The following is a 26,013-nucleotide window of genomic DNA, read 5'->3' on the forward strand; positions in this document are numbered from 1 at the left end:
TTGGCTTTGGGGCCGAGCACTGGTATCTGCGTGTGCTCTCCTGAGGTTAGCGGCAGGAGCCCGGGGCTGAGGACACCGGCCTACAGGCCATGGCCTCCGCCGGGCTGCCCCAGGCCCCCGCCGAGGACTCCCCCTGGCCTCTGCGCCTCCTGCACGCCCCCCCAGGGCTGCTGCGGCTGGACCCTACGGGCGGCGCGCTGCTGCTTCTAGTTCTCGCCGCGCTGCTGGGCTGGAGCTGGCTGTGGCGGCGCCCGAAGCGGGGCATTCCCCCCGGGCCCACGCCCTGGCCCGTGGTGGGCAACTTCGGCTTCGTGCTGCTGCCTCCTTTTCTCCGACGGAAGAGCTGGCCGTACCGGCGGGCAAGGACCGGAGAATTGAATACCTCGGGCCTGGGCGTGCAGTTGCTCCTGGCAGACCTGGCCCGTGTGTACGGTAATATCTACAGCTTCTTCATCGGCCACTACCTGGTGGTGGTCCTCAACGACTTCCAGAGCGTGCGCGAGGCGCTGGTGCAGCAGGCCGAGGTCTTCAGCGACCGCCCGCGGATGCCGCTCAACTACATTCTGACCAAGGGGAAGGGTGAGCTGGGCCGCGGCCGCGGGAGTCTTGGGGGTCACGGGCCGTGTGAGCGCGCGGCTGGGGCTGCAGGTGCTCCGGGGCTGGGGGTTCTGTGCCCCCTGCGGCCGCGCGCACCCAGCCTGCCTCACACCTGCACCCAGCGCCGGAGGGGGAGGGTGGCGCTGCCTCCCACTCCCGGTGCCTTTGAGATCCCCTGCAGCTGTGATAGGTTGCATCTTTCCAGGAGTATTCGCTCCTTCCCAGAACAAGGCCTCAGTCTTCAGGCTGTGTTCCCGACGAGAAACTTCGGCCGTGTTAGAAAGAGAGAGGGATATTTACACCTTTTGCGTTTTGGGTGCAAGAGTTTAAGAAGATTATTTCCCCATAAGATAGAAAGTCCAGAAAACACGATAAGAGCCAATTGGCAAACCTAATATACAATAGATTTATAGTTTCTGTGATTCCTGCTTATGGAAGTCTAAGTTGGGCAGTTTTGAGCGTTGGTAAACATGTTATCCGCTGCAATAGAATATCACATTTGCCCTTTTTGTTTATCAGTGTTCCCCTTTGTCTTATTGGCCGGCACGGGTCCCAGACTGTTTTTCCGTCTGTGTCAATCCTACCCTTCGGTCAGGTGTTAATTTAAATGTCTTTCCCTCAGGGAGGTTTTTTCCTCACTTCCGTGGCAGGTAAGTTAGTCTCCTTTGTTAGAACCAGTTTCATTGCACAAGTACTTTTCCTTCACTGCACTTACCAATACTGAGGCTTCATAATTTTGTAACCTTGGCCTGAATGTGTCTTCACCACTAGACTGACATCTAGGAAGACAGAGTTATTCCTTGTTCTGCCTGGCACATATAGGAGTCAAGAACTATTTATTAAGTAAATGAACTACTACTTCTTCTTCCTGGCATGTGGTATAAAGAGATCCAGGCTTTTCAGAATCTGATTAAGCCAGAATTTTGCATCAGGATTTTAAATAAGTAGTAATGATGATCTTAATATTATAAATGTCCCACTGAAAAACAAATCATACATGTCAGAGTTCATACCTCACCCTCTCCATGTCTTCACATATGCTGCTTCTTCTACCTGGAATTCTCTTCAGTTCTCGTGGCTGCCTGGAGAACTCCCACCTGCTTTTCTTTTCCTCTCTCTTTTTAAAAGAATTGTGGTGAAATACAGATAACATAAAATTTACCATCTTAACCATTTTTAAGTGTACAGTTTAATGGCATTAAGTCATTCACGTTGTTGTGAAACCATCACCGCTATCTCCAGCACTGTTTTCATCTTGCAGAACTGAAACTTCATACCCATTAAACAAACACTAAAAACCCATTAAACATTTAAAAACTCTCTAACCCCTGGCAACCACCGTTCTGTTTTCTGTCTCTGTGAATTTGACTATCCTAGGTACTTTATACAAGTGGAATCATGCAATATTTATCCTTTTGTGACTGACGTATTTCACTTAGTATAATGTTTTAAGGTTCATTCATATTGTAGCATGTGTGAGAATTGCTTTCCTTTAAGACCCAATGCTATTCCATTGAATGTATGTACCACATTTCGTTTATCCATTCGTCCCCTGATGGATACTTGCATGCTTCCATCTTTAGACTATTGTGAAAAATGCTGCTGTGAACATGGTATGTCTACAAATATCTGTTTAAGAGCTTGCTTTCAGTTCTTTTGGGTGTAAATTCAGAAGTGGAATTGCTTGATCCTCTGATAATTATATGTTCAATATTTTTGAGTAACTGCCATACCATTTTCCATAGCAGCTGCACCATTTTCCATTCCTACTAGCAGCAACCAATGTTTCAGTTTCTCCACATCCTCACCAACACTTGTGTTGTATTTTTTCATACCTGCTTAAATGTCACCTCTCTGAGAATGTGTTCTGTGACATATTTCTCTATCCTCCCAGGTAGAGGTGAGCTACTCTTTTCTCTGTGATACCACTATTTTCGTTTAAACCCTCATCCCATTCCCTACCAGTCAATAAGTCTTGTCAGCCTACTGCAGATATATCCATGTTCTGTATCCATTCACTTCTCTCCGTCTCCATCTCATCCAAGCTACCATCATTTTTCATTTCTTACTCCAGGAGCCTCTTAACTAGCCTGCTTGCTTCTGCTCTGATCTTTTATCCATACAGCAGCCAAGGGGATTTCTTTAAAAAAAAAAAGTGTGAATCAGAACAAATCATGTCGCTTCCCCCACTGAAACCAGTTGTTTCTGACTCCATACTAGACCTACTGTGCCCCAAAGGATCTGGCCTCTGCCTGCCTCTCTCACTTTATCTCTTTCCACTCTCCCTTTATTGTACATTTCAAGTACAGTGTCTGCTCTGGACACACTAAGCTGATTCCTGGAAAGTTGGTGACTGCCTCAGGCTACTGGGTTTTGTCGTCCTTAGGGCTGGGATAACTTTAAAAAAATTTTTTTAATGTTTATTTATTTATTTGGTTGCACTGGGTCTTAGTTGCGGCAGGCGGACTCCTTAGTTGTGGCAAGCATGTAGGATCTAGTTCCCTGACCAGGGGTCGAACCCGGGCCCCCTGCATTGGGAGCTCGGAGTCCTATCCACTGCGCCACCAGGGAAGTCCCCTGGGATAACTTTTTACTTGGTTTATTCCTTATCATCTCTCAGGCCAGTTGTCACCTTTCACTACTATTTTAGACACTGCCCAGTATCACAACTTATTTTATCTCATTTATATTTCACTAACCTCATTCATTAAAAACTTTGAAAGCATTTAGCCTATTACCAACCCCACCTACCACTGGAATGTGAATTCTGTGAGGGCAAAGATCTGGCTCATCTTGTTAACCACTGTATGCCTACTAATCTGCACAGAGCAGGTAATCAAGAAATGAATGAATGCATGCATACATCTATTGATACATACATACATCTAACATCTGTTGATGCACTTACCACATTATATTGTTACTTTTGTTGCTCATCTGTCTTTTCCTCCTGATTTTTAAAGGTAGGAATTAGATTTTTTTCTTCGAGGTCCTTCTTGGTGGGTGTATAGTTTGGTTAAGAATCTATAAGGCAGTTTCTAAGTATTAGTTGGATCACAGCTTATTATTGGATCCCTCCTTATTTTGCAAAGTCCTGGGAACCTGGGGTAATTTGGTGCTTCAGCATCGCAACTAAAGCATTAATTCCTCCAAGAGACAGTTAGGACTTTTTAGGTGATGCTACTCTTGTATTCCGGTGGATATGTGTTGGGCGAATGTGCTGTAAGAAATTTAGGTTGCTGGTGAAAGTGATTGACAGGAGAAAGTAAAGCAGGAACCATATGTCACAAGGAAAATGCTTGTCGATTTAACTTGGAATAAAGAACAGGCCATCCGAATAGGAAAATGTAGATAGTCAAGGAATCTTTTAATGGAATTGTTTCAAGGGTGAAAAATAAAAGGGGAGAATGTGAGTTTATTTCAAGATGCCCATCGAAGGGTGAAGAAGCAGATGTGTTCTGGGTAGCCGTCATAGATCAAGAAGTGGATGGCATGGTCATCCTGAAGAAGATAAGCCACAGGAGTGAAAGGCTGAGAGGCTCAGCTCAGCAAGATTTGAGGAGTGCCCGAGCCACCTTCAATGCTGTTTCCAGTGGCAAGATTGTGAAATGTGAAGTTGTCCAGAAGCAGGATGCATGGACTCTAAGAGAAAGAAAAGTGATATTAAGAATTAGAGGCCAATAACGTTATTAAATGTTTATATTTTTATAAGATATTTGAAAAAGTTTTGCTGCTGAAGTTGATAAGACTGGGAGAGAAGGAATATTTCATGAACAGTGATGTGCTGGAAATAGTTCACTTAACACATTGCCAGCAAGTTCTAGAATGTAGGGAGGTTATTTATTATATTTGAGTTTTTCAAATTATCATGCTTAGACAAGTTGATGTTCTTCTTAACCATGAAAATTATAGTAAGGTAGATAGGCCAGAAAGATGTTCTACATTAGGTATGCCCATCATACTTATTCATCCATCTGATTCTGTTCCTGAGCAGGAATAAATAAAGTTATAAAGTCAGATTAAGACATACAAACTACTATGTATAAAATAAATAAGCTACAAGGGTATGTTGTACATCACAAGGAATATAGCCAATGTTTTATAATAACGTTAAATGGAGTATAATCTAAAAATTTTGAAACACTGTCTTATATGCCTGAAACTAATATAATATTGTAAATTAACTATACTTCAATAAAAAACCTTACAAAGTCAGAGCCAAGGCTACCAAAAGAGTACTTTAAGTGTGGTCTGTTTCTTCTCAAAGGTTTATGCACTTCACATTTTTATCATAAAATATTTCAAATATAAAGTTCAGAGAGTAACATAAACTCATCACTGTTCATATTTGCTTCAGATTCATAAACAGTGCATAGCTTTATTTGGTATGTTTTTTAAAACCTTACATATGTCATATATTTATAAAGTATCTTTTTACCTCTAGCTTTTGTAATTTATCTATTTCCCTGTTGATAGAAATTAGATTACTTCTAATTTTGTGAGACTTGGCGCAAGAGTCAAAGGAAATTGCAAAGACATGAAAATGGGAGGCAAAAGAAAATTTTGAAGAACTTTAGAAGTACAGGCTAGACCAGTCAGGATTGACTACCTCGAAGGGGTACAAGATACAAAATGAAATTAGGAGATAAAGATAGAAAGTGAAAGTTCATTTGAGCAATTTGAAAATAAATGAGGAAAACAAGATAACTGAATCTTGTAGTAAATGCAGTAAAGTACATATTTTATTTATTTATTTTTTGCGGTACGCGGGCCTCTCACTGCTGCGGTCTCTCCCGTTGCGGAGCACAGGCTCTGGACGCGCAGGCTCAGCGGCCATGGCTTACGGGCCCTGTCGCTCCACGGCATGTGGGATCCTCCCGGACCGGGGCATGAACCCGTGTCCCCTGCATCAGCAGGCAGACTCTCAACCACTGCGCCACCAGGGAAGCCCAAGTACATAGTTTAAATAGTTACGTGCTCATTTCAAGAAGGCCTGAATTCCCACTAAGAGGGACACTTATATGACCCTATGGAAGGGAAGGGCAAATATAATCAGTGGATAACACTTTCTCTGCTTCAAGAGAAAGAAAACGTATGTGTGATTAATGTAGAATTGCATCAAATTTAATATATTTTAACTACTTTTTTTTTTTTGCGATACGCGGGCCTCTCACTGTTGTGACCTCTCCCGTTGCGGAGCGCAGGCTCCGGACGCGCTGGCTCAGCGGCCATGGCTCACGGGCCCAACCACTCCGTGGCATGTGGGATCTTCCCGGACCGGGGCACGAACCCATGTCCCCTGCATCGGCAGGTGGACTCTCAACCACTGCGCCACCAGGGAAGTCCATTAACTATTTTTATTTTAGTAATATATGTTGCTTATTGTAAAACATAAAACGTGGAACAGGAGTAAAAGAATTCCTTTTAATTCTTTTAAAAAATAATTGAAAATCATCTGTGATCAGTCTTATTTTGAGATAGCCACTATTAACATTTTTATGTATCACCTTTGTTTTAGTCTATTTGAGCTGCTGTAACAGAGTTCCATGGGCTAGGTGACTTATAAACAACAGAATTTATTTCTGGAGTCTGAGAGTTCAAGATCAAGGTGCCAGCTGATTGGTGCCTGTTGAGGGCCAGCTTCCTGACTCACAGACAACTGTCTGTAACCTCACATGGTGAAGGGAGCAACGGAGATCTCTGGGGCCTCTTTTATAAAGGCACTAATCCCATTCATGAGGGCTCCATCCTCATGACCTAATCACATCCCAAAGATTACTTTCAAATACCATCACATTGGGCATTAGGATTTAACATATGAATTCTGAAGGGACACATTCAATCTGTAGCAGCCTTCTAGTATTTTTTTTTCTATATGTACAGGTATTTTAAAAAATATATTTGCTTCCTTGAAATGGAAACATATTCTTCACACTCTTTAAGATTATTTTTATCACTTAAAGTATTATGAATATTTTTCCATATTATTGAATTTTCTACAAAGTTCTTAAGAACTGTACAATATTCCTTTGTGAGAATGTATCATAGTCAATTTAGCCTATCCTTTGTTTGGTTTGAGGTAGATTTTTGTTTCAGCCGTCTAGCACCTAGTCCTCTGACAAGAGCACCCCTTTCTTCTGAGTAACTCTGGCTCCACCACCCTTTTGTATCCATTAACTGTGGTTGGAACGGGAGATGCTATATCTTTACATGAATTCCCCTTTCTGGCCGCAGTGATTAGTCAGGGGATAGACCCCTGATCAAAGGTGATTTGATCAGAATATCTCACCTCTTTGTGATGGTAGTGAGTCTGTGGGCTGGACACAACTCAAAAGTTCGTAGCTACAGATCGATCCACACATAGTTTTCGGGTAAGAATTGATACTAGTGGCATAGTTTGGAAACCTCAAGCCAAATAATAAATGTAAAGTATTCCAAATTGGTATCACCGTGGAATACCTGACTGAAACATCTGAGTCCTTCCCCAGTGTTTTTCAGGTTAGAACTAGAGAATAGAGGGCTTTAGAGGGCTTTTCTCTCCGGTGGTGAAAATGGGAGAATGGGCATCTCAAGATAGCTCCCAGTTCTTGGAAAAGCTGGTTCACAGTAGGAAAGAATGAAGTCAGTCAGGAAGAAAGAAGTGAAAAATAGGTGCAGAGAGGAGTTCTGTGGCATTTAGTCTTCTCCAAGGTGGTAACACCCAGCTCTTCCTGCTTTTTGGTTCCATCCACAGCCTAACTGGCCTTTTTGCCAGACTAGCTTGAGGGTATGTTTTTGTCATTCCCAAACAATAGTCCTGGTTTTTGCTTTGGAGCCATGTTTATTTTTCAGTGTTATTATCCTCCTTGAGATGAAGTCTTTGTATACATCCATTGTATACATTCAGGGCTAAGAATGGAAATGTCAGCAACTACAGGGTATGCCTGAACCTCTTCCAAACACTCTTAAGACTCTAAGCCAGCGGTCCCCAACCTTTTTGGCACCAGGGACCAGTTTCGTGGAAGACAATTTTTCCACAGATGGGGGGGTGGGTATGGTTTAGGGATGATTCAAGTGCATTACATTTATTGTGCACTTTATTTCTATTATTATTACAATGTAATATATAATGAAAATTATACAGCTCACCAGGAGGCAGAGCTCAGGTGGTAATGCGAGTGATGGGGAGCGGCTGTAAATACAGATGAAGCTTTGCTCGCTCACCTACCACTCACCTCCTGCTGTGCGGCCCGCTTCCTAACAGGCCACGGACCGATACCAGTCTGTGGCCCGGGGGTTGGGGACCCGTGCTTTAAGCCAGTCTGGCTTCATGACATGGGTATTTTGTAACGTTTGAAACCCTGAGGCCATTAATTCTGTCCCTGCCTCTCATCCCTGGCATTCTCAGGCACTGTCTCCTTGGTCACCTCTTATCTTGCACTTCATACCTGTCAGATTGTTGTCAAATACCTAATGCCCAGATATTAGTCTCTTTTGAGAAGGTTCCCTCCATTTCCTTGCCTTATCTAAACCTGAATTTTTCCCTGAAGATAATTCAGCCCTCTTGAAATACTGTACCCTCTTTAACTTCCCCCAAGTTCTTTATTTTTCTAAAATGTGCCTTCATACACATCCTTATTTACAAATGAAGTATCGCTCAGATGTCCTCTCTGAGAAGTACTGCTTTCCCTCAGCTGACATGGTGCTTTTTCCTTCTACATTGCAACTTCAATACACCTCCAACATACAACATTTAATACAATGCATTCCAACGGTGCAACATTCAGTATAGTCCAACATAACATTCGATACTGTACATCCCAACAGTGCAACTTCAGTACAGTCCAACATACAACATTCAATACCGTACAGTCCAACAATGCAGCATTCAATACCATGCATTCCAACTGTGCAACTTTAGTGCAATCTACCATACAACATTCAATACAATATGCAACTTCAATACAGTCTAACATACAACAGTGTATTAGAGTTGTTGGTTTATCCAGTTCCTCACAAAACTGGAAGCATCTTGAGAACAAAAGACTGTGTCTTTTAAATCCGTATGCCTTTAGTATCTGGCATGTAGGGGACTGTAAATAAATATTGGAAAAACTAATAGAGGGCATTTATTTCTAAATTTGAGTGTACCTAACAATGTTGTCTATCATACATATGTACCTAACAACGTAGGTATATACAATTTTTTAATACAGTTTAATCTTATATATTTATATATCAATTTAAAAATATTTTATATATTATATATAAATATATAGCCATGATATATATCTACAAGTAACGAAAACTTACAGAACTGAAAAAGGGAATTGACAAATGCACCATTAGTGCAAATTATTTTAATGTAAGTATTTGAATAGTTGATAGATCAGGCAGATAAAACTTTGGCAGGGATAAAGAAGATTTGATTCTGACAGTTATGTAGCTTTCTCTGTTGGAAAGAGGACCCTATACCCAACAATTGCTTGTATAAAAATTCTCAATTTTATTTGGAAATTTTATTAAAATTGATCACATACTAGACTAAAAAGCTAGCCTCATCAATGTCGAAAATCATCGTAAGCCAAATTAATCTAGGTGGCAAAAGAGAATCATAATAGAAAAGTTTATACTTTTTTAAAAAAGATTTATTATTTACTTATTTATTTTTGGCCGTGTTGGTTCTTAGTTGCGGCATGTGGGCTCTTCGTTGCGGCGTGTGGGCTTCCCTCTAGTCGTGGCGTGCAAGTTTTCTCTCTCTAGTTGTGGTGCACAGGCTCCAGGGCACATGGGCTCTGTAGTTGTGGCGCGAGGGTTCCAGAGCGCGTGGGCTCTGTAGTTTGCAGCACGCAGGCTCTCTGAGACGCGCGAGCTCAGTAGTCGTGGCGCGCGTGCTGCGTGCTTAGTTGCCCCGCGGCATATGGGATCTTAGTTCCCTAACCAGGAATCGAACCAGCGTCGCCTGCATTGTAAGGCAGATTCTTTACCACTGGACCACCAGGGAAGTCCCCAAATTTTTATACTTAAAATGCATTGAAAAGACATGCACACAATACTGGTGGACTGCAGCTAAAGTGGTACCCAAAGGCAATTGTACAGCCTTAACTATCCTTCATTAGGATAAAGGTCTGAAAATTAGGTAGATAGCTAATTTTATATATCTGAAAAAGAACAAAAGAATAAACATAAGGAAAAAAGAAGAACATGCCATTACAATTATAGACAAATTCTTCCAGAGAGAAAGAATACACCATGGCTCATTTTAGGAGGTGAGTATATCCAGACAAATACATTATGAGAAAGGAAATTTATAGTCCATTTTCATGTATGAATATGAATTTTTAAAAACTTAACATATTAGGAAACCAAATCCAACTATGTCTTTAAAAAAGCATAAAAATATCATAACCAAAGTTGGATTTATTCTTGGATTGCAGGTAAGTCCAATTATCATAAAGAAGGCAATTTTCAAATTAATCTGTTAAGTTAAATGCAATTCCCATCAAAATCTCAAAGGTGTTTTTTTAAAAATAGAACTTGACAAGCTGATTAAAGTTTGATAAATATGAGTAAAGAGCCAAGAGTAATCAAAAAACAATTTTGAAAAAGAACAAGGTGGTGGTGGTGGGGACTTTTCCCTATTAGATATTAAGACTTATTATAAAGTCTATTTAGATCTTATTCTAGAGTAACAATAGTTAAGACAGTGTGCTTTAAGCAAGTCATAAATAAGTAGACCAATATACAATATAGCAGACTAGAAAAACTATAAACTGAGCTGCCTGTGTACAGCAAATGTTGTAGATCAGTAGGGAAAAGGAGAGGCTATTTCATAAATGGTGCTTGAACAATAGGTTATCAAAATAGGGGGAAAAGTGGATTCCTTCTTCACAATAAGTAGGAATACCTAACATAAATATAAATTCCAGGTAGGTTATAGAGACTTAAATGAAAAAGCAAAATTTTTAAACTTTACAAGAAAGTTGAGAATGTATTTATAAACCTGTGGTAGGAAAAGATTTCTAAAATAAGACATGCAGCACAAATCACTGAGAAAAAGATTGAGAAATGGAACTACCTTTAAAACATGTTTATCAAATAATAGCATTAAAACATGAAAAAGCAATTCACATGATGGGAGACAATGTCTGCTATGCATGTAGAATATGTAAGAAGAAAAAAATTGCACAGTTATTAAGTACAAATCACAGAATAGGAAACCTGGCCAATAACCATATGAGAAGCTGCTCCAACCCACTGTAACAATCAGGGAAATGCAAATAAAAATCAGATGAGATGCATTTCAGCCCTCTGATTGGCAAAAATAAAATATTGATGACTACAAAGTGATGGTAACTATTTGACAAGAGATCATTCATTTACTTCTGGTGTACTCTCCACTTTGGAGAAGAATTTGATAATGTCTAGTCACATTGAAGGTGTACATATTTTATGACACATCAGTGCACTCCTAGCAATGTCTTCAAAATTCTGATGGAGGGGGAAAGGTACAATAAATACATTTTCTAAAAATGTTTAGAAATTTGCCTCTGATGCATCCTTTCCCAGGAAGCTATTAGAGGATGGGCTTCAGCAAAATACAGGCGTGAAATAAGGTAAAGACGTAGAATCCAGGAAATGAGTTCAACACAGGAGGGTCAAAAAAATTTTCTAAATGATGTCAAATGGAAATCACAAAAACACCTGAACAAAAGGCCTAGAAAGCAACATCAGATTGGAGCAGATGTGTGCAATATTCCAGGCAGGAAAGTGGAAGTGACAAGTCATCCAATACATTTGACCATGTGGATATTTCTATTGAGAGTCATTTTATATAGGTATCAAAGATTGTGAGAAGACATACCCACTGAGAGAGGTCTTTATTTCATTCTCAGCTGTATTCATAGCATCCCAGTGTCTAGCACATAGTAGGCATTCAGAAATATTTGTTAAATGCATGAAGCATGTCCTTGAAGGTAGCAGGAATGAAGTGGATGAAAAATGGAAGGAGGAGAGCTGGCTGAAACAATAAAGCACACCATGGAAAAGAGAATGAAGTAAGTGACAGGAAACAAGGAAAATTTGAGAACAATCTGATACAACATCTGAGAGCAGTTCTTTTGGGTTTGATGGTGGAAGATGTATAACATAAGTGAGAATCACATAAGATGTAGTTGTAAATGCCCTTGAGTTCAGATGTTTTTAAATTAGGGCTGTTTGCAACTACAGACATTTTAGATTACCTGCCAGTTATTTGATCCAAACTTTGATGGCCAATGGGCTGTTGATTTATTCAGCTCATATTTAACAATCTCCTCCTTTGTACACAGCACTATGCCAGAAGTTTGGATTTTAATGATGAGCAAAGTCAGATATTGTCCCTGCCCTCATGTGCAATCTGTTAACCATGCTTATCCTTCTGTTCACATTTATCTCGCCTGAAATATTTTCTTAGTCTGTATTCTTATGAAAATAAGATTTTGAAATTTACACTAACTCTAGAAATTGAAACTCGTTTCATTTCACCAGGAGTTAGTATATATAATAATAAGCTTTATAGAAAATTTTCCTAATCAAATTGGATATGACTTGTTATTATAAACATACACTATCTTGATAACTAAATTTTGCTAGTCATTCTTCTTGACTGGTGATCTTTATCTGTTCGTATATGAACTTTGCACAAGTGACTTGAGAAATACAAATACCCTTCATGGTTGGTCCTGTTCGGTATTAATTATCAAGCATTGCTCTTTCTTACCTTCCTTCCTTGGTGTCCTTTTGCAGGGATTGTATTCGCGCATTATGGTCCAGTCTGGAGACAACAGAGGAAGTTCTCTCATTCAACTCTTCGTCATTTTGGCTTGGGAAAGCTTAGCTTGGAGCCCAAGATTATTGAGGAGTTCAAATATGTGAAAGAGGAAATGCAAAAGAATCGAGAAGTCCTCTTCAATCCTTTCCCCATTGTCAACAACGCTGTCTCTAACATAATTTGCTCTTTGTGCTTTGGCCAGCGCTTTGATTACACCAATAGTGAGTTTAAGAAAATGCTTAATTTTATGTCACGGGCGTTAGAAATCTGTCTGAACACCCAGCTCCTCTTGGTCAACATATGCTCCTGGCTTTATTACCTTCCCTTTGGACCATTTAAGGAATTAAGACAGATTGAAAAGGATTTAACTATTTTCCTTAAAAAAATCATCGAAGACCATCGAGAGTCTCTGGATATAGAGAACCCTCAGGACTTCATAGACATGTATCTTCTCCATGTGGAGGAGGAGAGGAAAAATAATAGCAATAGTAGTTTTGATGAAGATTACTTATTTTATATCATTGGCGATCTCTTCATTGCTGGCACTGATACCACAACTAACTCTTTGCTTTGGTGCCTCCTGTATATGTCACTGAACCCCGACATACAAGGTAATAAACAGATGTTTCCTTTATTCATGGCAAAACCAGGATATATTTTTTTTCATTTCCATTTAAATCAGCAACCTTTGTGATCCTGTGGCTCCTGTCAGTAAGCAGTGTCTTCAGCCTGGAAAATAAAATGGAAATACTTGCATCTCATAGGGAATTGGTAAGGTGTTAACAGCGAAACTCCAAGTTTCTAGACAGTGGCACTAAGGTCTCAGCTTGCTTGAATCTGCTTTAAATCTCTACAGGTCTGATTCTGTGTGAAATCTATGATGAAGAAAGAACTTTAGAGAAGACTGTTTTAGAGTTGAAGAGAATCTTAGTGATCATCTGAACCCATTCATCTTTTTTGAAGATGAGACCAGAGGCCCAGAGAAGTTCTGTGATTTTCACAAGGTCACAGAGCTAGTTCTGCCACATCAATACCAATAGGTAGTGAATTTCAGTGGAAGGATACAGGGGAGAATAGTGTATTCGTTTTCTGTTGCTCCTACGACAAATAACCACACAGTTAGTGACAACACAAATGTGTTATGTTACAATTCTATACATTAGAAGTCTGACACATGTCTCAGTGAACCAAAATCAAGATGTTGGCAGGGCTGCCTTCTTTTCTGGAGGCTCTGGAGGAGAATCCATCTCCTTGCCATTTGCAGCTTCCTTGGCTCGTGGCCCCCTTGCTCCATCTTTGAAGCCAGCAATGTTGCATCTCTCTGATCATTCTTTCATAGTCATAGCTCCCTCTGACTCTTAAACTCAACTGGGAAAAGTTTCCAATTTTTTTGGCTGCTTCGGGTCTTTGTTGCTGTCGCGGGCTTTCTTTAGGCGCGGTGAGCGGGGGCTACCCTTCGTTGCGGTGCGCGGGCTTCTCATTGAGGTGGCTTCTCTTGTTGCGGAGCGCGGGCTTCAGTAGCAGCACGCGGGCTCGGCAGTTGCTGCGCACAGGCTCTAAGGCGCGTGGGCTTCAGTAGTTGTGGCTCGCGGGCTCCAGAGCGCAGGCTCAGTAGTTGTGGTGCACGGGCTTCGTTGCTCTGCAGCATATGGAATCTTCCCGGACCAGCGCTCGAACCCATGTCTCCTGCATTGGTAGGTGGATTCTTAACCACTGTGCCACCAGGGAAGTCCCAGTTCTCCAATTTAAAAACCCATGTAATTAGGCTGGACACACCCAGAAAATCCAGCATAATCTCCCCATCACAAGGTCCTTAATTTAATGACATCTGCAGAGTCCCTTTTTACCATATAAGGTAGCATATTCACAGGTTCCAGGGGATTATGGCATGGACATCTTTGAGGGACCATTTCCTGCCTACTATAGATGGGACTGTGCCTACCTATATTCATTAACTATTGATTAACAAATTATCCCAAAATTTAGCATCTTAAAACAACAGCCATTTATTATTTCACATAGTTTCTGAGAATCAGGAATCTAGGAGCAGCTTAGCCTGGATGGTCTGGCTTAGGATTTCTCATGAAAGTTGTAATCAAGATGTTGGCCTGGGGCTACAAACATCTATAGACTTGACTGGGACTGAAGGATCCACTTGCAAGATGACTCATCCACAGGGCGGCTGGCTGCAGGCCTTGCCACTTGGAACTTTGCATAGGGCTGCTTTACTGGCAGCTGCCTTCCCCCAGAGTGAATGACCCTAGAGAGTAAGTGGCCAAGACAAAAGCCATAGTGTCTTTTATAACCTAAGCTCAGAATGGTCATGCCATTGCTTCTCCTTTATTCTGCTGGTCACATAGACCAATTTGGAACAGAGTGGGAGGGGATGGCACGAAGTTGTGAACACCAAGAAGTCGGGGGTCACTGGGGGTCATGTTGGGCTACCACACGTTGTCACAGGTAGAAGCTTAGAGTCAATCAGATGTTGATAGGAGAGAATAATTCAGAGTGCTCCCGAATCCAGAGTGCTTTCCCCTTTGCCACTCTGTTCTGCCATCCTCCTTCAGAGTCCCGGGCTGGTACAGGGTCCCTGGGACCAGCTGTCTCCACTGGAATATCTGACCAGTGCTTCGCTTCACTGAGGCCAAGTCAGGCCTGTGCTGCCAACTCACCAGCTGTGTGGATATGGTGATGGGGAGAGTGAACGGGAGGGCGGTCTCTCCTGGCTTATCTTTTGGATTATGCTTTCCTTTTTTTTTCTGTATAGAAAAGGTTCATGAAGAAATTGAAAGGGTCATTGGTGGTGACCGTGCCCCTTCCCTCACTGACAAGGCCCGGATGCCCTACACAGAAGCCACCATCATGGAGGTGCAGAGGCTGAGCGTGGTGGTGCCACTCTCCATCCCTCACATGACCTCAGAGAAAACAGGCAAGTCGGGGCCTTCCTCCTTGGAACGCCCTCGAGGGAAGCCCGTCCCCTTCATCCAGAGGACTTGAGGTGAGGTGGTGGCAAGGGTTTGTTGTCACGGGTAATCAAATGACCAGAGGATGCTTCCGCCTCAGCTGTCCCTTATTTGCTGTACCGGCTGGCGTTCCAGCCCCGCCTGTTTGGTAAATAGCTCTCTAGCCTTCAGCGCGTGCACACTTACACTGGTCAAATTATGCTGCCGTTTAAGGTGGCTGTACTGGCAGAAACAAACTCCAGAATTAACAAAGGCCCCTCTCAGTCCTCCTGTTCTTGGAGGTCCGAAGAGCTAGCCTAATTATGAAATTAAGGAGTTTAACTGGGAATTATTCTACTTCATTTTTTACGGTTCTGCAACTGAAGCACAAGCACTAAAGAATTAGAAGAGCCCATCTGATTCTGAAGGCACATGTTTCAGCCTTTCGCCTACAGTGTCCTTGACATTTAGGCACTCAAACTCACTGTAAGCATCCCTCATAACAAGGAGTTTTCGTCCTCTGGAGAGAGCCCATGATGAAATGGGCTTAAATCTAGTTATAAGACAGTTGTAGGAGGCAATCACTTATAAATGACATTGGATCACTTAACAGTTTCTTTGGTGTAAATTAGGTGTGTGCAGTATCCTTGGGGTGTTGTTTAAAGTGCATATGAACTTGTCAGCTGGTATGAACCAGTATTGACTTCCCTGTACATCCCTTTACCTTAGTTTACCTTCTTCATTGTATTGTGTGACATAAAAGACTGGGAACTGTAAAATTGTATACAAGTATTAGGAATTTGTAATTCTTTGGGAAAGTTCACCTGAAATGCTCTGTGATTTCCGTTTTAATGTTTTCTCTTAATTGTAATGTTTTTATCATTTGATTTAATTGATTACCTCAGCATCCATCAGAGCAACTCCTGTGCCCTGCCTCAGGCTGGGTCCTGGGAGCGTATGGAGAGGATGCCAGTTGATAAGATTTTGCCTCTGCCCTCAAGTACCTCAGAGTTTACTCTCAGCAAATTAAGAAGCTAGATATGTAACTAGTTTTTGTTTGTTTGTTTGTTTAGACAGTGATATTTACCAAGAGTTATTAGTAAAAGCATGTTGAATGATACTGTGGTTTTGTTTTGTTTTGTTTTAGTGCTCCAAGGGTATACCATTCCTAAAGGCACGATAATATTACCCAACTTGTGGTCAATACACAGAGACCCAGCCATTTGGGAGAAACCAAATGATTTCTACCCTAATCGATTTCTGGATGATCAAGGACAGCTTATTAAAAAGGAAACATTTATTCCTTTTGGGATAGGTCAGTTAAACTTTTATTTTCTTAATGGCATAATTTAAAAAAGAAATAGAACCAAAAGAATCTTTTATTATTTCATGATACTCTTTAAAAACTGTTTCTTTCTTGGCAAGCTAATATAAGAGAGAAATAATTTAGATAATGCATCTCCACTATGTTTATTTCAGATTTTAAAAACAAAGTGAAAGCAATTGGTTTTCAATCTTTAAATATGACTAGAAATCTTCCATTTTGAGTTGTCCAGGTGATTGTTTGAGTCCCAGGGAACTGTTGGAGTTAAGAGTAGCTTTTGACCTGCCTGAATGGTGGGTGAGAGGGTGGGTTCTCTAATCTCACCAGTCCCTCTTTTAGGTTCCTAGATTAGGGCATGTAGGCTTCTTTCTATAGAAAAGGAATGCTCCAGAGATTCTTATTTGATGTCTTTTCTCCTTAATCTTCCAGGTAAGAGCAAGGAAAGAGATAAGTAAGTATGGAGGAGACAAGGTAGCCCGCCTCATTGGCTCCGTCTTTAGTTCCTATCTAGGATGTGGATAGATTTTTATGAGTAGGAGTTAAAATGTGAACTTGGTATGGAAAAGTTCTGATCAGCATAGACTGTGGGAAGCCATGGGGTATATGTGGCAATTTTATTTCAAAACTCTCTATGTCTGCCTTTAAAACACTCAATTTAGAAATTTCATAAATTTATCCCTTTTGAGGTAGGAAAGGGCTGGTATTATAATCCTTACCTTTTTTCCTGGTTTCATTTTTAGGGAAGCGGGTATGTATGGGAGAGCAGCTGGCAAAGATGGAATTATTCCTGATGTTCGTGAGCCTAATGCAGAGTTTCACATTTGCTTTGCCTAAGGACTCGAAGCCGATCCTGACTGGGAAATATGGTCTAACTTTAGCCCCGCATCCGTTTAATATAATCATTTCAAAGAGATAAAGAACATCTCCATGAAGAGATGGTGCAGAGAATGTAAATACATGTCCTTCTAAACAGATTCTTCCTTCTGTAATTGACAGCGGATCCAGCAACTCTGCAGGTCTAGGTTAGGCGTGGATTAGAGAGAGATTGGAAAGAGGGTAGAGCACGTGGGACCTTTCGTCTTGGAGGGTTCCTCAGAAGGAAACTTCAGCCATTTTAGTAATGCATGTGACTTGGGGGATGGCGACGAAAGTACTGAATTCGGAAGCAGGGGATCCAGATTTTATTCCCAGCAGCCTCCACCAATGAGCATTTCTTCTCATCCCTCAGTGCCTCAGTCATTCCACGTGGAAAATGACGGTAACAAAATTTGACTTCTCTCTCTGTCTTGGCATGAATGATGGTCAAATGCTCCATCTTTTCTGACATCACCAAAGCACTGTTAAGCTCTGGAGAACAAATTCAGGAGGAGAAGGAAGACCTACCTGTTTAAGACCCAGGACAACATGAAAGTGGTGCTCAGACTTGAATACTTCATCAGAGAAGGACGTGGGTTTAGGGGACAATGAATTAGAGCTTTTCTTTTTGTTTTCTTGTGTTTTTTTTACTTAATTTCTTTTTGGCTGCGTTGGATCGTTGTCGCTGCATCGGCTTCCTCTAGTTGCGGTGAGCAGGGGCTACTGTTCATTGCCGTGCGTGTGCTCTCATTGCGGTGACTTCTCTTGTTGTGGGGCACAGGCTCTAGGGCACACGCGGGCTCAGTAGTTGTGGCGCACGGGCTTAGTTGCTCCGCGACATGTGGGATCTTCCTGGACCAGGGCTCGAATCCGTGTCCCCTGCATTGGCAGGCAGATTCTTTTTTTTAAAATTTAATTTTATTTATTTTATTTATTTTATTTTATTTTATTTTTATTATTATTATTTTTCGGTACGCGGGCCTCTGACTGTTGTGGCCTCTCCCGTTGCGGAGCACAGGCTCCAGACGCGCAGGCTCAGCGGCCATTGCTCACGGGCCTAGCCGCTCCGCGGTATGTGGGATCTTCCCGGACCGGGGCACGAACCCGTGTCCACTGCATCGGCAGGCGGATTCAATCACTGCGCCACCAGGGAAGCCCTAAAATTTTTTTAATTTATTCATTTATTTTTGGCTGCGTTGGGTACTCGTTGCCGCACGCGGGCTTTCTCTAGTTGCGGCGACCGGGGGCTACTCTTTGTTGCGGTGCACAGCCTTCTCGCTGCGGTGGCTTGTCTTGTTGCAGAGCATGGGCTTTAGGTGCGCAGGCTTCAGTAGTTGTGGCACGTGGACTCAGTAGTTGTGGCTCACGGGCTCTAGAGTTCAGGCTCAGTAGTTGTGGCGAACGGGCTTAGTTGCTCCGCGGCATGTGGGATCTTCCCCGACCAGGGCTCGAACTCGTGTTCCCTGCATTGGCAGGCGGATTCTTAACCACCGCGCCGCCACCAGGGAAGACCTAGAGCTTTTCTTGACACAGATCTTATGTCGGTTTTAGAGGACTTGTTTTGTTATTGTCTTTTTATGATTTTAATTTTTACTTTTTGTAGACATGGGATGAAGTGGACCCTTGTTTAGTACATTGAGGAAAGGTTATTATCTGAATGTGTACGTCTGCCTTCTATTTCAACTACGTGAACAGTGAACCTAGCTGAAGAAGCGGCTTCATGGCAGAATTCCTTTCTGCTGTGTTTACTCACAAGGATGTAGCTCTAGCTTTTGACTTGAGCCCTGAATAGTGAGCTCTGGAATTTTAATACTGGGATTTATGAGAAAAGGATTCAAACCGTACTGAACATTCCTTAACTGTTCTTCCTGCCACCAGGCCTAATGTATCTCATCCTTGAAGACTTGCAAAGACAGGAAGGCATTCTTATTCTTTTTAAGATAACTAAATTGTTTCTTAATAAATAAACTCCCTCTAAAAGAACAGTTCTCAAAAAAGGTAATGACTTCTTTCAGGGGATATTTGGAAATATGTGGGTGTGTTTTCAGTTATCACAGTGATGGAGGTGCTAATGGCTTTTTTGTTGCCATGAGGACAGGATGCTAAATGTCTGAGCAGTCCTAGACAATGAAGAACTGACCTGCCCAAAGAGAACATGCTCCAAAAGTGGCTAGCCCTTTCCTTTATTCTCCCATTATACTCCTTATATAGAAAGAATCGTGATAATAGTATAAGCAACTGTACTTTTGAGCCTTTCCTCATGCTGGCACCATACTTTATGCTTTACTTGTATGCTTACATAATTCTTAAAGAATGTTTAGTAAGAGGATGCCGTTCTGTAGCTGATGAAGCTCAGGCTTAGAGAAGTTACGGCCTACATGCAGTTTAAAAGTACCACTGTGCATTTCAAACCTACCAGTCTTTGTAACTGGAGAGTTCTTCCTGTACCACTTCTTTATACTGCCCCTCTGCATTGATCTCATACCAGTCTGCCTCTCTGCATTTTCAATATGGATAAATGAAATACAGGCCAATCTTTAGGTGCCTTGAGGATTTTTGTTAATTAAAAAAGAAAAACTAAGAAACGAAATGCATAGGCACTGAGTGAATGGAGAGGTTGTTATAGAGACTTTAATTTATTAATTAATTAAAAAATAAATAATTTTTTTTTTTTGGCTGCGTTGGGTCTTCGTTGCTGCGCGCAGGCTTACTCTAGTTGCTGCGAGCGGGGGCTACTCCTCATTGCAGTGCGTGGGCTTCTCATTGCGGTGGCTTCTCTTGTTGCGGAGCATGGGCTTCAGTAGTTGTGGCACGTGGGCTCAGTAGTTGTGGCTCACGGGCTCTAGAGCGCAGGCTCAGTAGTGGTGCACAGGCTTAGCTGCTCCGTGGCATGTGGGATCTTCCTGGACCAGGGCTTGAACCCGTGTCCCCTGCATTGGCAGGCAGATTCTTAACCACTGTGCCACGAGGGAAGCCTCTAGAGACTTTAGATGGATGATGCCTGTGTGGATTACCCTGTACCATGAGCAGGGCAGTTTGTTCTGACCTGGAGTTTCATATGCTGTGGAATTGCACTAATAACTTTGCATTAGCAAGTTTCTTACTCTTCGATTTATACATGCATTTTCAGTACCCCCTAACCAAACAGTTTGTAGCTAACTTGAGAAAAAAAACTCTTCTGTGAGATTATGTTGAAATCAGATGTTTATGAAACCTTAATATAATATAATGCCTTGAACTGTAGCACTTTTAAAACATCTGTTTATGGCAAATCACTGAAAGGACTGTTAATGCTTCCCTTGCACATGTTGATATTTTACGATTTTTTACTTTATGATTTTTTTGAAGTGTAAAAATAATAGTACTTTGTTTTATAAGTTTGCCTAATACCTACTTTTTAGTCCTCATCATTAGCATGATTTTTGATGCTTATATTAAACTTTTAATTTTAACTGAGATAGTGTCATGTCTGGTTTGGGGGGTTTTGTTTTCTTTAAATTGCTAAACAAAATTCTCTTTTACCAGATGTCAAGTTAAGAAAAGGAAGAGGGAATAGACTTCCAAAAAGAGGGAGATGGCCACATGGAATGTAAGCATGATCTCTAGACAGGAGGATAATTCTTTTAAAATATCCTCTCAGAGCACAGTTACTCTCAGGACTGTAGCACAGCCGAAGCTTCTTATTTCCCATGTCAAAGTCCAGCATTATTTGAGAGAGGGATGAATCTACATAAGCCCACTGTGGCAAAATATCGAGTGCTTGTCTCTATTACACTCCTTAGCTCAGGAAGAAGAGTTTTCTAAAATACCCGAACCTATGGATTTTTCCTATAGATGAGCCCACTGCCGGCTTTTTCCACAGCCCAGTCTTCCTCCTGCAGGTCACAGTGCAGAGGTCACCTCCTGAGGGACGGCTTCCGCTAAAGCCCTATCTAAAGTGGCCTTTCCTGAGAACACCCTGCTATAGACTGAAAGTTTGTGTGCCCCAAGAATTCATTAATTGAAACCTGATCCCAGTGTGATTGTATTTGGAGGTGGGACCTTTGGGACGTGATTGTGTCACGTGAGTGGAGGCCTCTTGCATGGGATTAGGATCCTTACAAGAGCCCAGAGAGCTCCCTGTCCCCCTCTGCCATATGAGACTGCAGTGCAAAGACAGCCGTCCATGAACCAGGAAGCAGGCTCTCACCAGACACTGAATCTGCGGATGCCTTGATTTTGGACTTCTAGTCTCCAGACCTGTGAGAAGTAAACTTCTGTTATTTGTAAGATACTCAGTCTATGGTATTTTTGTTATAACAGTCTAAATGGACTAAAATATTCCCTGATTCATCACCCAGCTTATTTCCTTCAGAGCCCTCCTCACTATCTACAGTTACCCTGTTTATTTAAATCCTCAGTTTCCACCATTTCTTCCACCTCTGGCCAGAGGTGCCCTTTGTTGCACAAGTTTTCAATTTTGATGAAGTCCAATTTGTTTATTTTTTCTTTTGTTGCCTGTGTCTTTGGTGTCATATCCAAGAAATCATTGCCAAATCCAATGTCATGAAGGTTTTTGCCTGTTTTCTTCTAAGAGTTTTGTAGTCTTAGCTTTTAAGTGTAGGTCTCTGATCCATTTGGAATTAATTTTTGTCTATGGTGTAAGGTAAGGGTCTAACTTTATTCTGTGCATATGGATAACAATTTTTCCAACACTATTTGTTGAAAAGACTGTCTTTTTCCCATTGAATGGTCTTGGTACTCTTGTCAAAAATTGATTGACCATATATATGAGGATTTATTTCTGGGTGGATACTATCTTTTAAAGTAATGTATCACTAAACAGTTTTGTAGTAACACTGGGATATTCAGACGAATCAACGAAACAAAATAGAGAGCATATCCTCTAGTGTATAAAAGTGGCATCACATTATGAAAGAACAGGAATAATGTATTTCAAAAAGTGCTAGGACAGTTGGTTAATCACTTAGAAAACTAAAGTAACATCTTTTCTCCAATTAACTTCTTTTTCCAAGTTAATCCCAAAAGGATGACTTTCCCAAATTAATCCAGGTTAATCCCCAAAGGTCTAAAAAGTAAAAAGAATACATCTGTATGTGTCTCTGAAACATTTTGATATTTTCTAAGCATAAAACAGTTACGGACATTTTGAAACATACAGAAGTTATGGGCAAATCTTGTTTCATCTGCATTATCCCACTTGCCTCTAGCTCCATTCTGCACTGATTTATTGTGAAGCAAATATTAGACATATCACATGAACATATTCATAACGTAGAATATGACTTGCAAGGATGGCTAATCTCTAGTCGTAGTTACATTTCAAAGAACTATTGACAAGGGGTACAAATATATTGACAAAATAGCCTAAGAAAATATTTCAGAATGTCAAATCAAACAGACCAGAAGAACATGGTTAAGCTATTTTTCTCAAACATGTTTACAATTAAATTACTAATGGAACAACTGATAAGAATGCTACTAAATGACCTATATCTTATAGTTCCTTCTTAGTCAGGTTTACAACTCAGAGTTTTCTTTCTTTAGGTTGTGCCTCATTTAAAAGAAAATTTTCCACAAGGAATCTACCAATTTGGCATTTCTAATTCTAAAACATGACACTAAAGAGGGAAATTCCACCAGTGAAAACTCTTTTCTCCCATCATACTCTGCTCGGCAGCATTTGTCCTCATTGTATTATTTTTTTTCAATCTGAGCTTGTTTAGCAACCCTCTTCCCACCTGGTATGCAAAGGCATGTAGTGAATTGTCAGTTATTGTAGTTTTGAAAGATATCTTCCAAGGATATTTAAGTCCTTTATATGGTTTCCTTGTACACAAACTAATGTTCATGAAAAAGCTGGTGCCTAAAGATAAAAATTAAAACAAATTAAATAAAACCTCAGTAAAGCTATTATTTTTAAAAAGGGAGAGAGACAGAGAGAGATGGCAACTAAATGCCATACTTGACTCTAGACTGGATTTAGTACTAGAAGGAAAAAAAAAACTATAAAGGACATTATTAGGTCAATTAACTAAATTGGAATACAGGAGATCAGTTGGATAGAAATGTATCAATGTTAAATTTACTAAAGTTGATTACTATCGTTACGTCAGAGAATCACCCTATTCCTAGGAGATATGCATCGAAATATTATAAAGGACCGTGATGTGTGTAACTTACCTCAGATGGTTCAGAGATTATGCATAATGTATATAATATCTGTCTTATCTATTATAGATAAATAGATCTAGGCAATTGATAAGATGAAGCAAATGTGATAAAATGTTAGCAATAGGTAAATATGGCTAAGAGATATATGGGCTCCTCTGTACTATTTTTACAGTTTTTCTATGTGCAATTCTAAATAAATTGAAAAAATTAAATATGATTGAGATCATGATTCCCATAAAAAGGTCCACCCTCATCTGGCCCCTGCCTACCTTTGCAGTCTCATCTTCATTCACCCAAAAGTACCCTGTGCTTTTGTTATCCTATGTTAATGTATTTCCAGACCACTGTCTAATCTCGGTTCCTTCACAGACTACATATACATTTTTCTCTCTGTCTGGAATGTCCTCAAGACATTTTCTCTGCCCGAAAACCTTCTAATCATCCTCACTACTCTGCTGTAATAGATCCATCATGATGAAGTAGGTTAGGACACGTTATGAGCAACAACGTTGCACTCAGGTAGACTGGGGCTCAAGACCTGCCTCTATTCTTCCTGCCTATCACACCTCAGGCAAGTTATTTTCCTCTCTAAGCTTCCAGTTTTCCCATATGCAAAAAGAGAATAAAAATAGTGACATGAGACTGATGGGAGTGGATGAGAAGTTACGTATCACATGCTTGGCACAGAGCCTGGCAAATTAAGCATTCCTTAAATGCTAGTCTTCCCCTTGCTTCCCCCACCCCCCTCACTACCCACCTCCCACAGCCCCTTGCATTCCCTTCTGGAAAGCACAACATTTTGTCCCATATTTATTTCTCCTACTACTTTATGAGCCCTTGAACGGCAAAGACTACATTCTAGTCACCTCTGATTTTTCCAGCATCTAGAGTGATGTTTCTTGCTCACATAGAGCAATGAAGAACTTGCTATTTCCAAAATCAATGATTTTACTTTGAAAACTAAAACAAGGAATCACTATCAGCTTTCTTTAAATACCTGGCTCTGTAAGACATGGAGACAACCTAAATGTCCATTGACAGATGAATGGATAAAGAAGATGTGGTACATATATACAGAGGAATACTACTCAGCCATGAAAAGAACGAAATAATGTCATTTGCAGCAACATGGATGCAACTAGAGATTATCATACTAAGTGAAGTAAGTCAGAAAGAGAAAGACAAATACCATATGATATCACTTATATGTGGAATCTAAAATATGGCACAAATGAACCTATCTGGGAAACAGAAACAGAATCACGGACATAGACAACAGACTGGTGGTTGCCAAGGGGGAGGGGGTTGGGGGAGGGATGGAGTGGGAGTTTGGGGTTAGCAGATGTGAGCTATTATATATCGAATGCATAAACAACAAGGTCCTACTGTATAGCCCAGAGAACTATATTTAATATTCTATGATAAACCATCATGGAAAAGAATATTTTAAAAAAAGAATGTGTGTGTGTATATATATATATATATATATATATATATATATGTATAACTGAATCACTTCACTGTATAGCAGTAATTAACACAACACTGTAAATCAACTATACTTCAATAAAAAAATAATAAATCCATACCAGGCTCTGAAAATGTCTGAGAATTACAGTTAGTCAAAATATAATTTAGCCTTCAACTAATTTATAAATACTAGGATCTTTATAAAAGATGATTTCTAATTTACGTTAGGAAATCAACTTGGTTCTTTGTGGCTAGGATTTAAGGTACTTGAGAAGGAGTAGAAGGAAATAGGTGAGTTTAAAGTGTTGTCACCAGGACTTAGAAGTTTGGTCTTTATCCTGGGAATAAAATGTTTAAAAGGAGAGTGCAGTGACCCACTTTATAACTTGAGAAATCAGTCTGAGAAGAATGTGAAGTATGAACTGGGTCAAAGAGACATTAGTTACAGTAAGGCACTTCAGGAATAGGCTCAGTCTCTACACAGGAGACAAGGGCTTGGATAAAATGCCGATAAATAGGGATAGAGATAAGAGGGAAATGAGGGAGGAAGCCTGTATGCTCCTAAGGTGGCATCAATGACATCTGACCCACTGAATGGGGATATGGTGGTGAGGGGGAAGGAAAACGCCCTTGGTTGTGTGTCATCGTGAACTGACAATGAATGCAAGAGGAGGTGAAAGGTATTGTGGGAAGTGAGAAATAATAGGTTCAAATTTTGATAAGTTACATTTGAAGTAGCTGAGAGATTTCCAAATAGAGGTGATCAGTAGACAATTATAAATGGATGTTTGTGTTTGAGAAGCATGAGTCCACATGCTAGAAATCAGGAAGGAATAAAACACATGGTTCTATAAAGTCTT

The 26,013-nt window shown here is 40.7% G+C and overlaps 1 protein-coding gene across 13 annotated transcripts; it reads left to right on the forward strand.

Moving 5' to 3' along the window:
• CYP2U1 (cytochrome P450 family 2 subfamily U member 1) lies at positions 1 to 24,490 on the forward strand. Of its 13 annotated transcripts, none has more exons than XR_008617862.1 (7): positions 3 to 579; positions 12,364 to 12,999; positions 15,156 to 15,317; positions 16,478 to 16,645; positions 17,395 to 19,507; positions 21,035 to 21,098; positions 21,391 to 24,490. XR_008617862.1 is itself a non-coding variant. In XM_028492161.2 (6 exons), exons 1-6 carry the CDS (start codon positions 90 to 92, stop codon positions 17,486 to 17,488), a joined length of 1,572 nt encoding a protein of 523 aa, XP_028347962.1. In that variant the 5' UTR covers positions 3 to 89; the 3' UTR covers positions 17,489 to 17,582. The 13 variants fall into 13 exon arrangements, 1 of the variants encoding a protein (XP_028347962.1); XR_003680624.2 differs by having other exon boundaries at positions 17,395 to 18,218; XR_003680626.2 differs by having other exon boundaries at positions 17,395 to 17,912.
• The last annotated feature ends 1,523 nt before the right edge of the window (positions 24,491 to 26,013 follow it).

The sequence above is a fragment of the Physeter macrocephalus genome, chromosome 7 (genome assembly GCF_002837175.3).
Source record: "Physeter macrocephalus isolate SW-GA chromosome 7, ASM283717v5, whole genome shotgun sequence".
In the NCBI taxonomy this organism is placed as follows: domain Eukaryota; kingdom Metazoa; phylum Chordata; class Mammalia; order Artiodactyla; family Physeteridae; genus Physeter; species Physeter macrocephalus.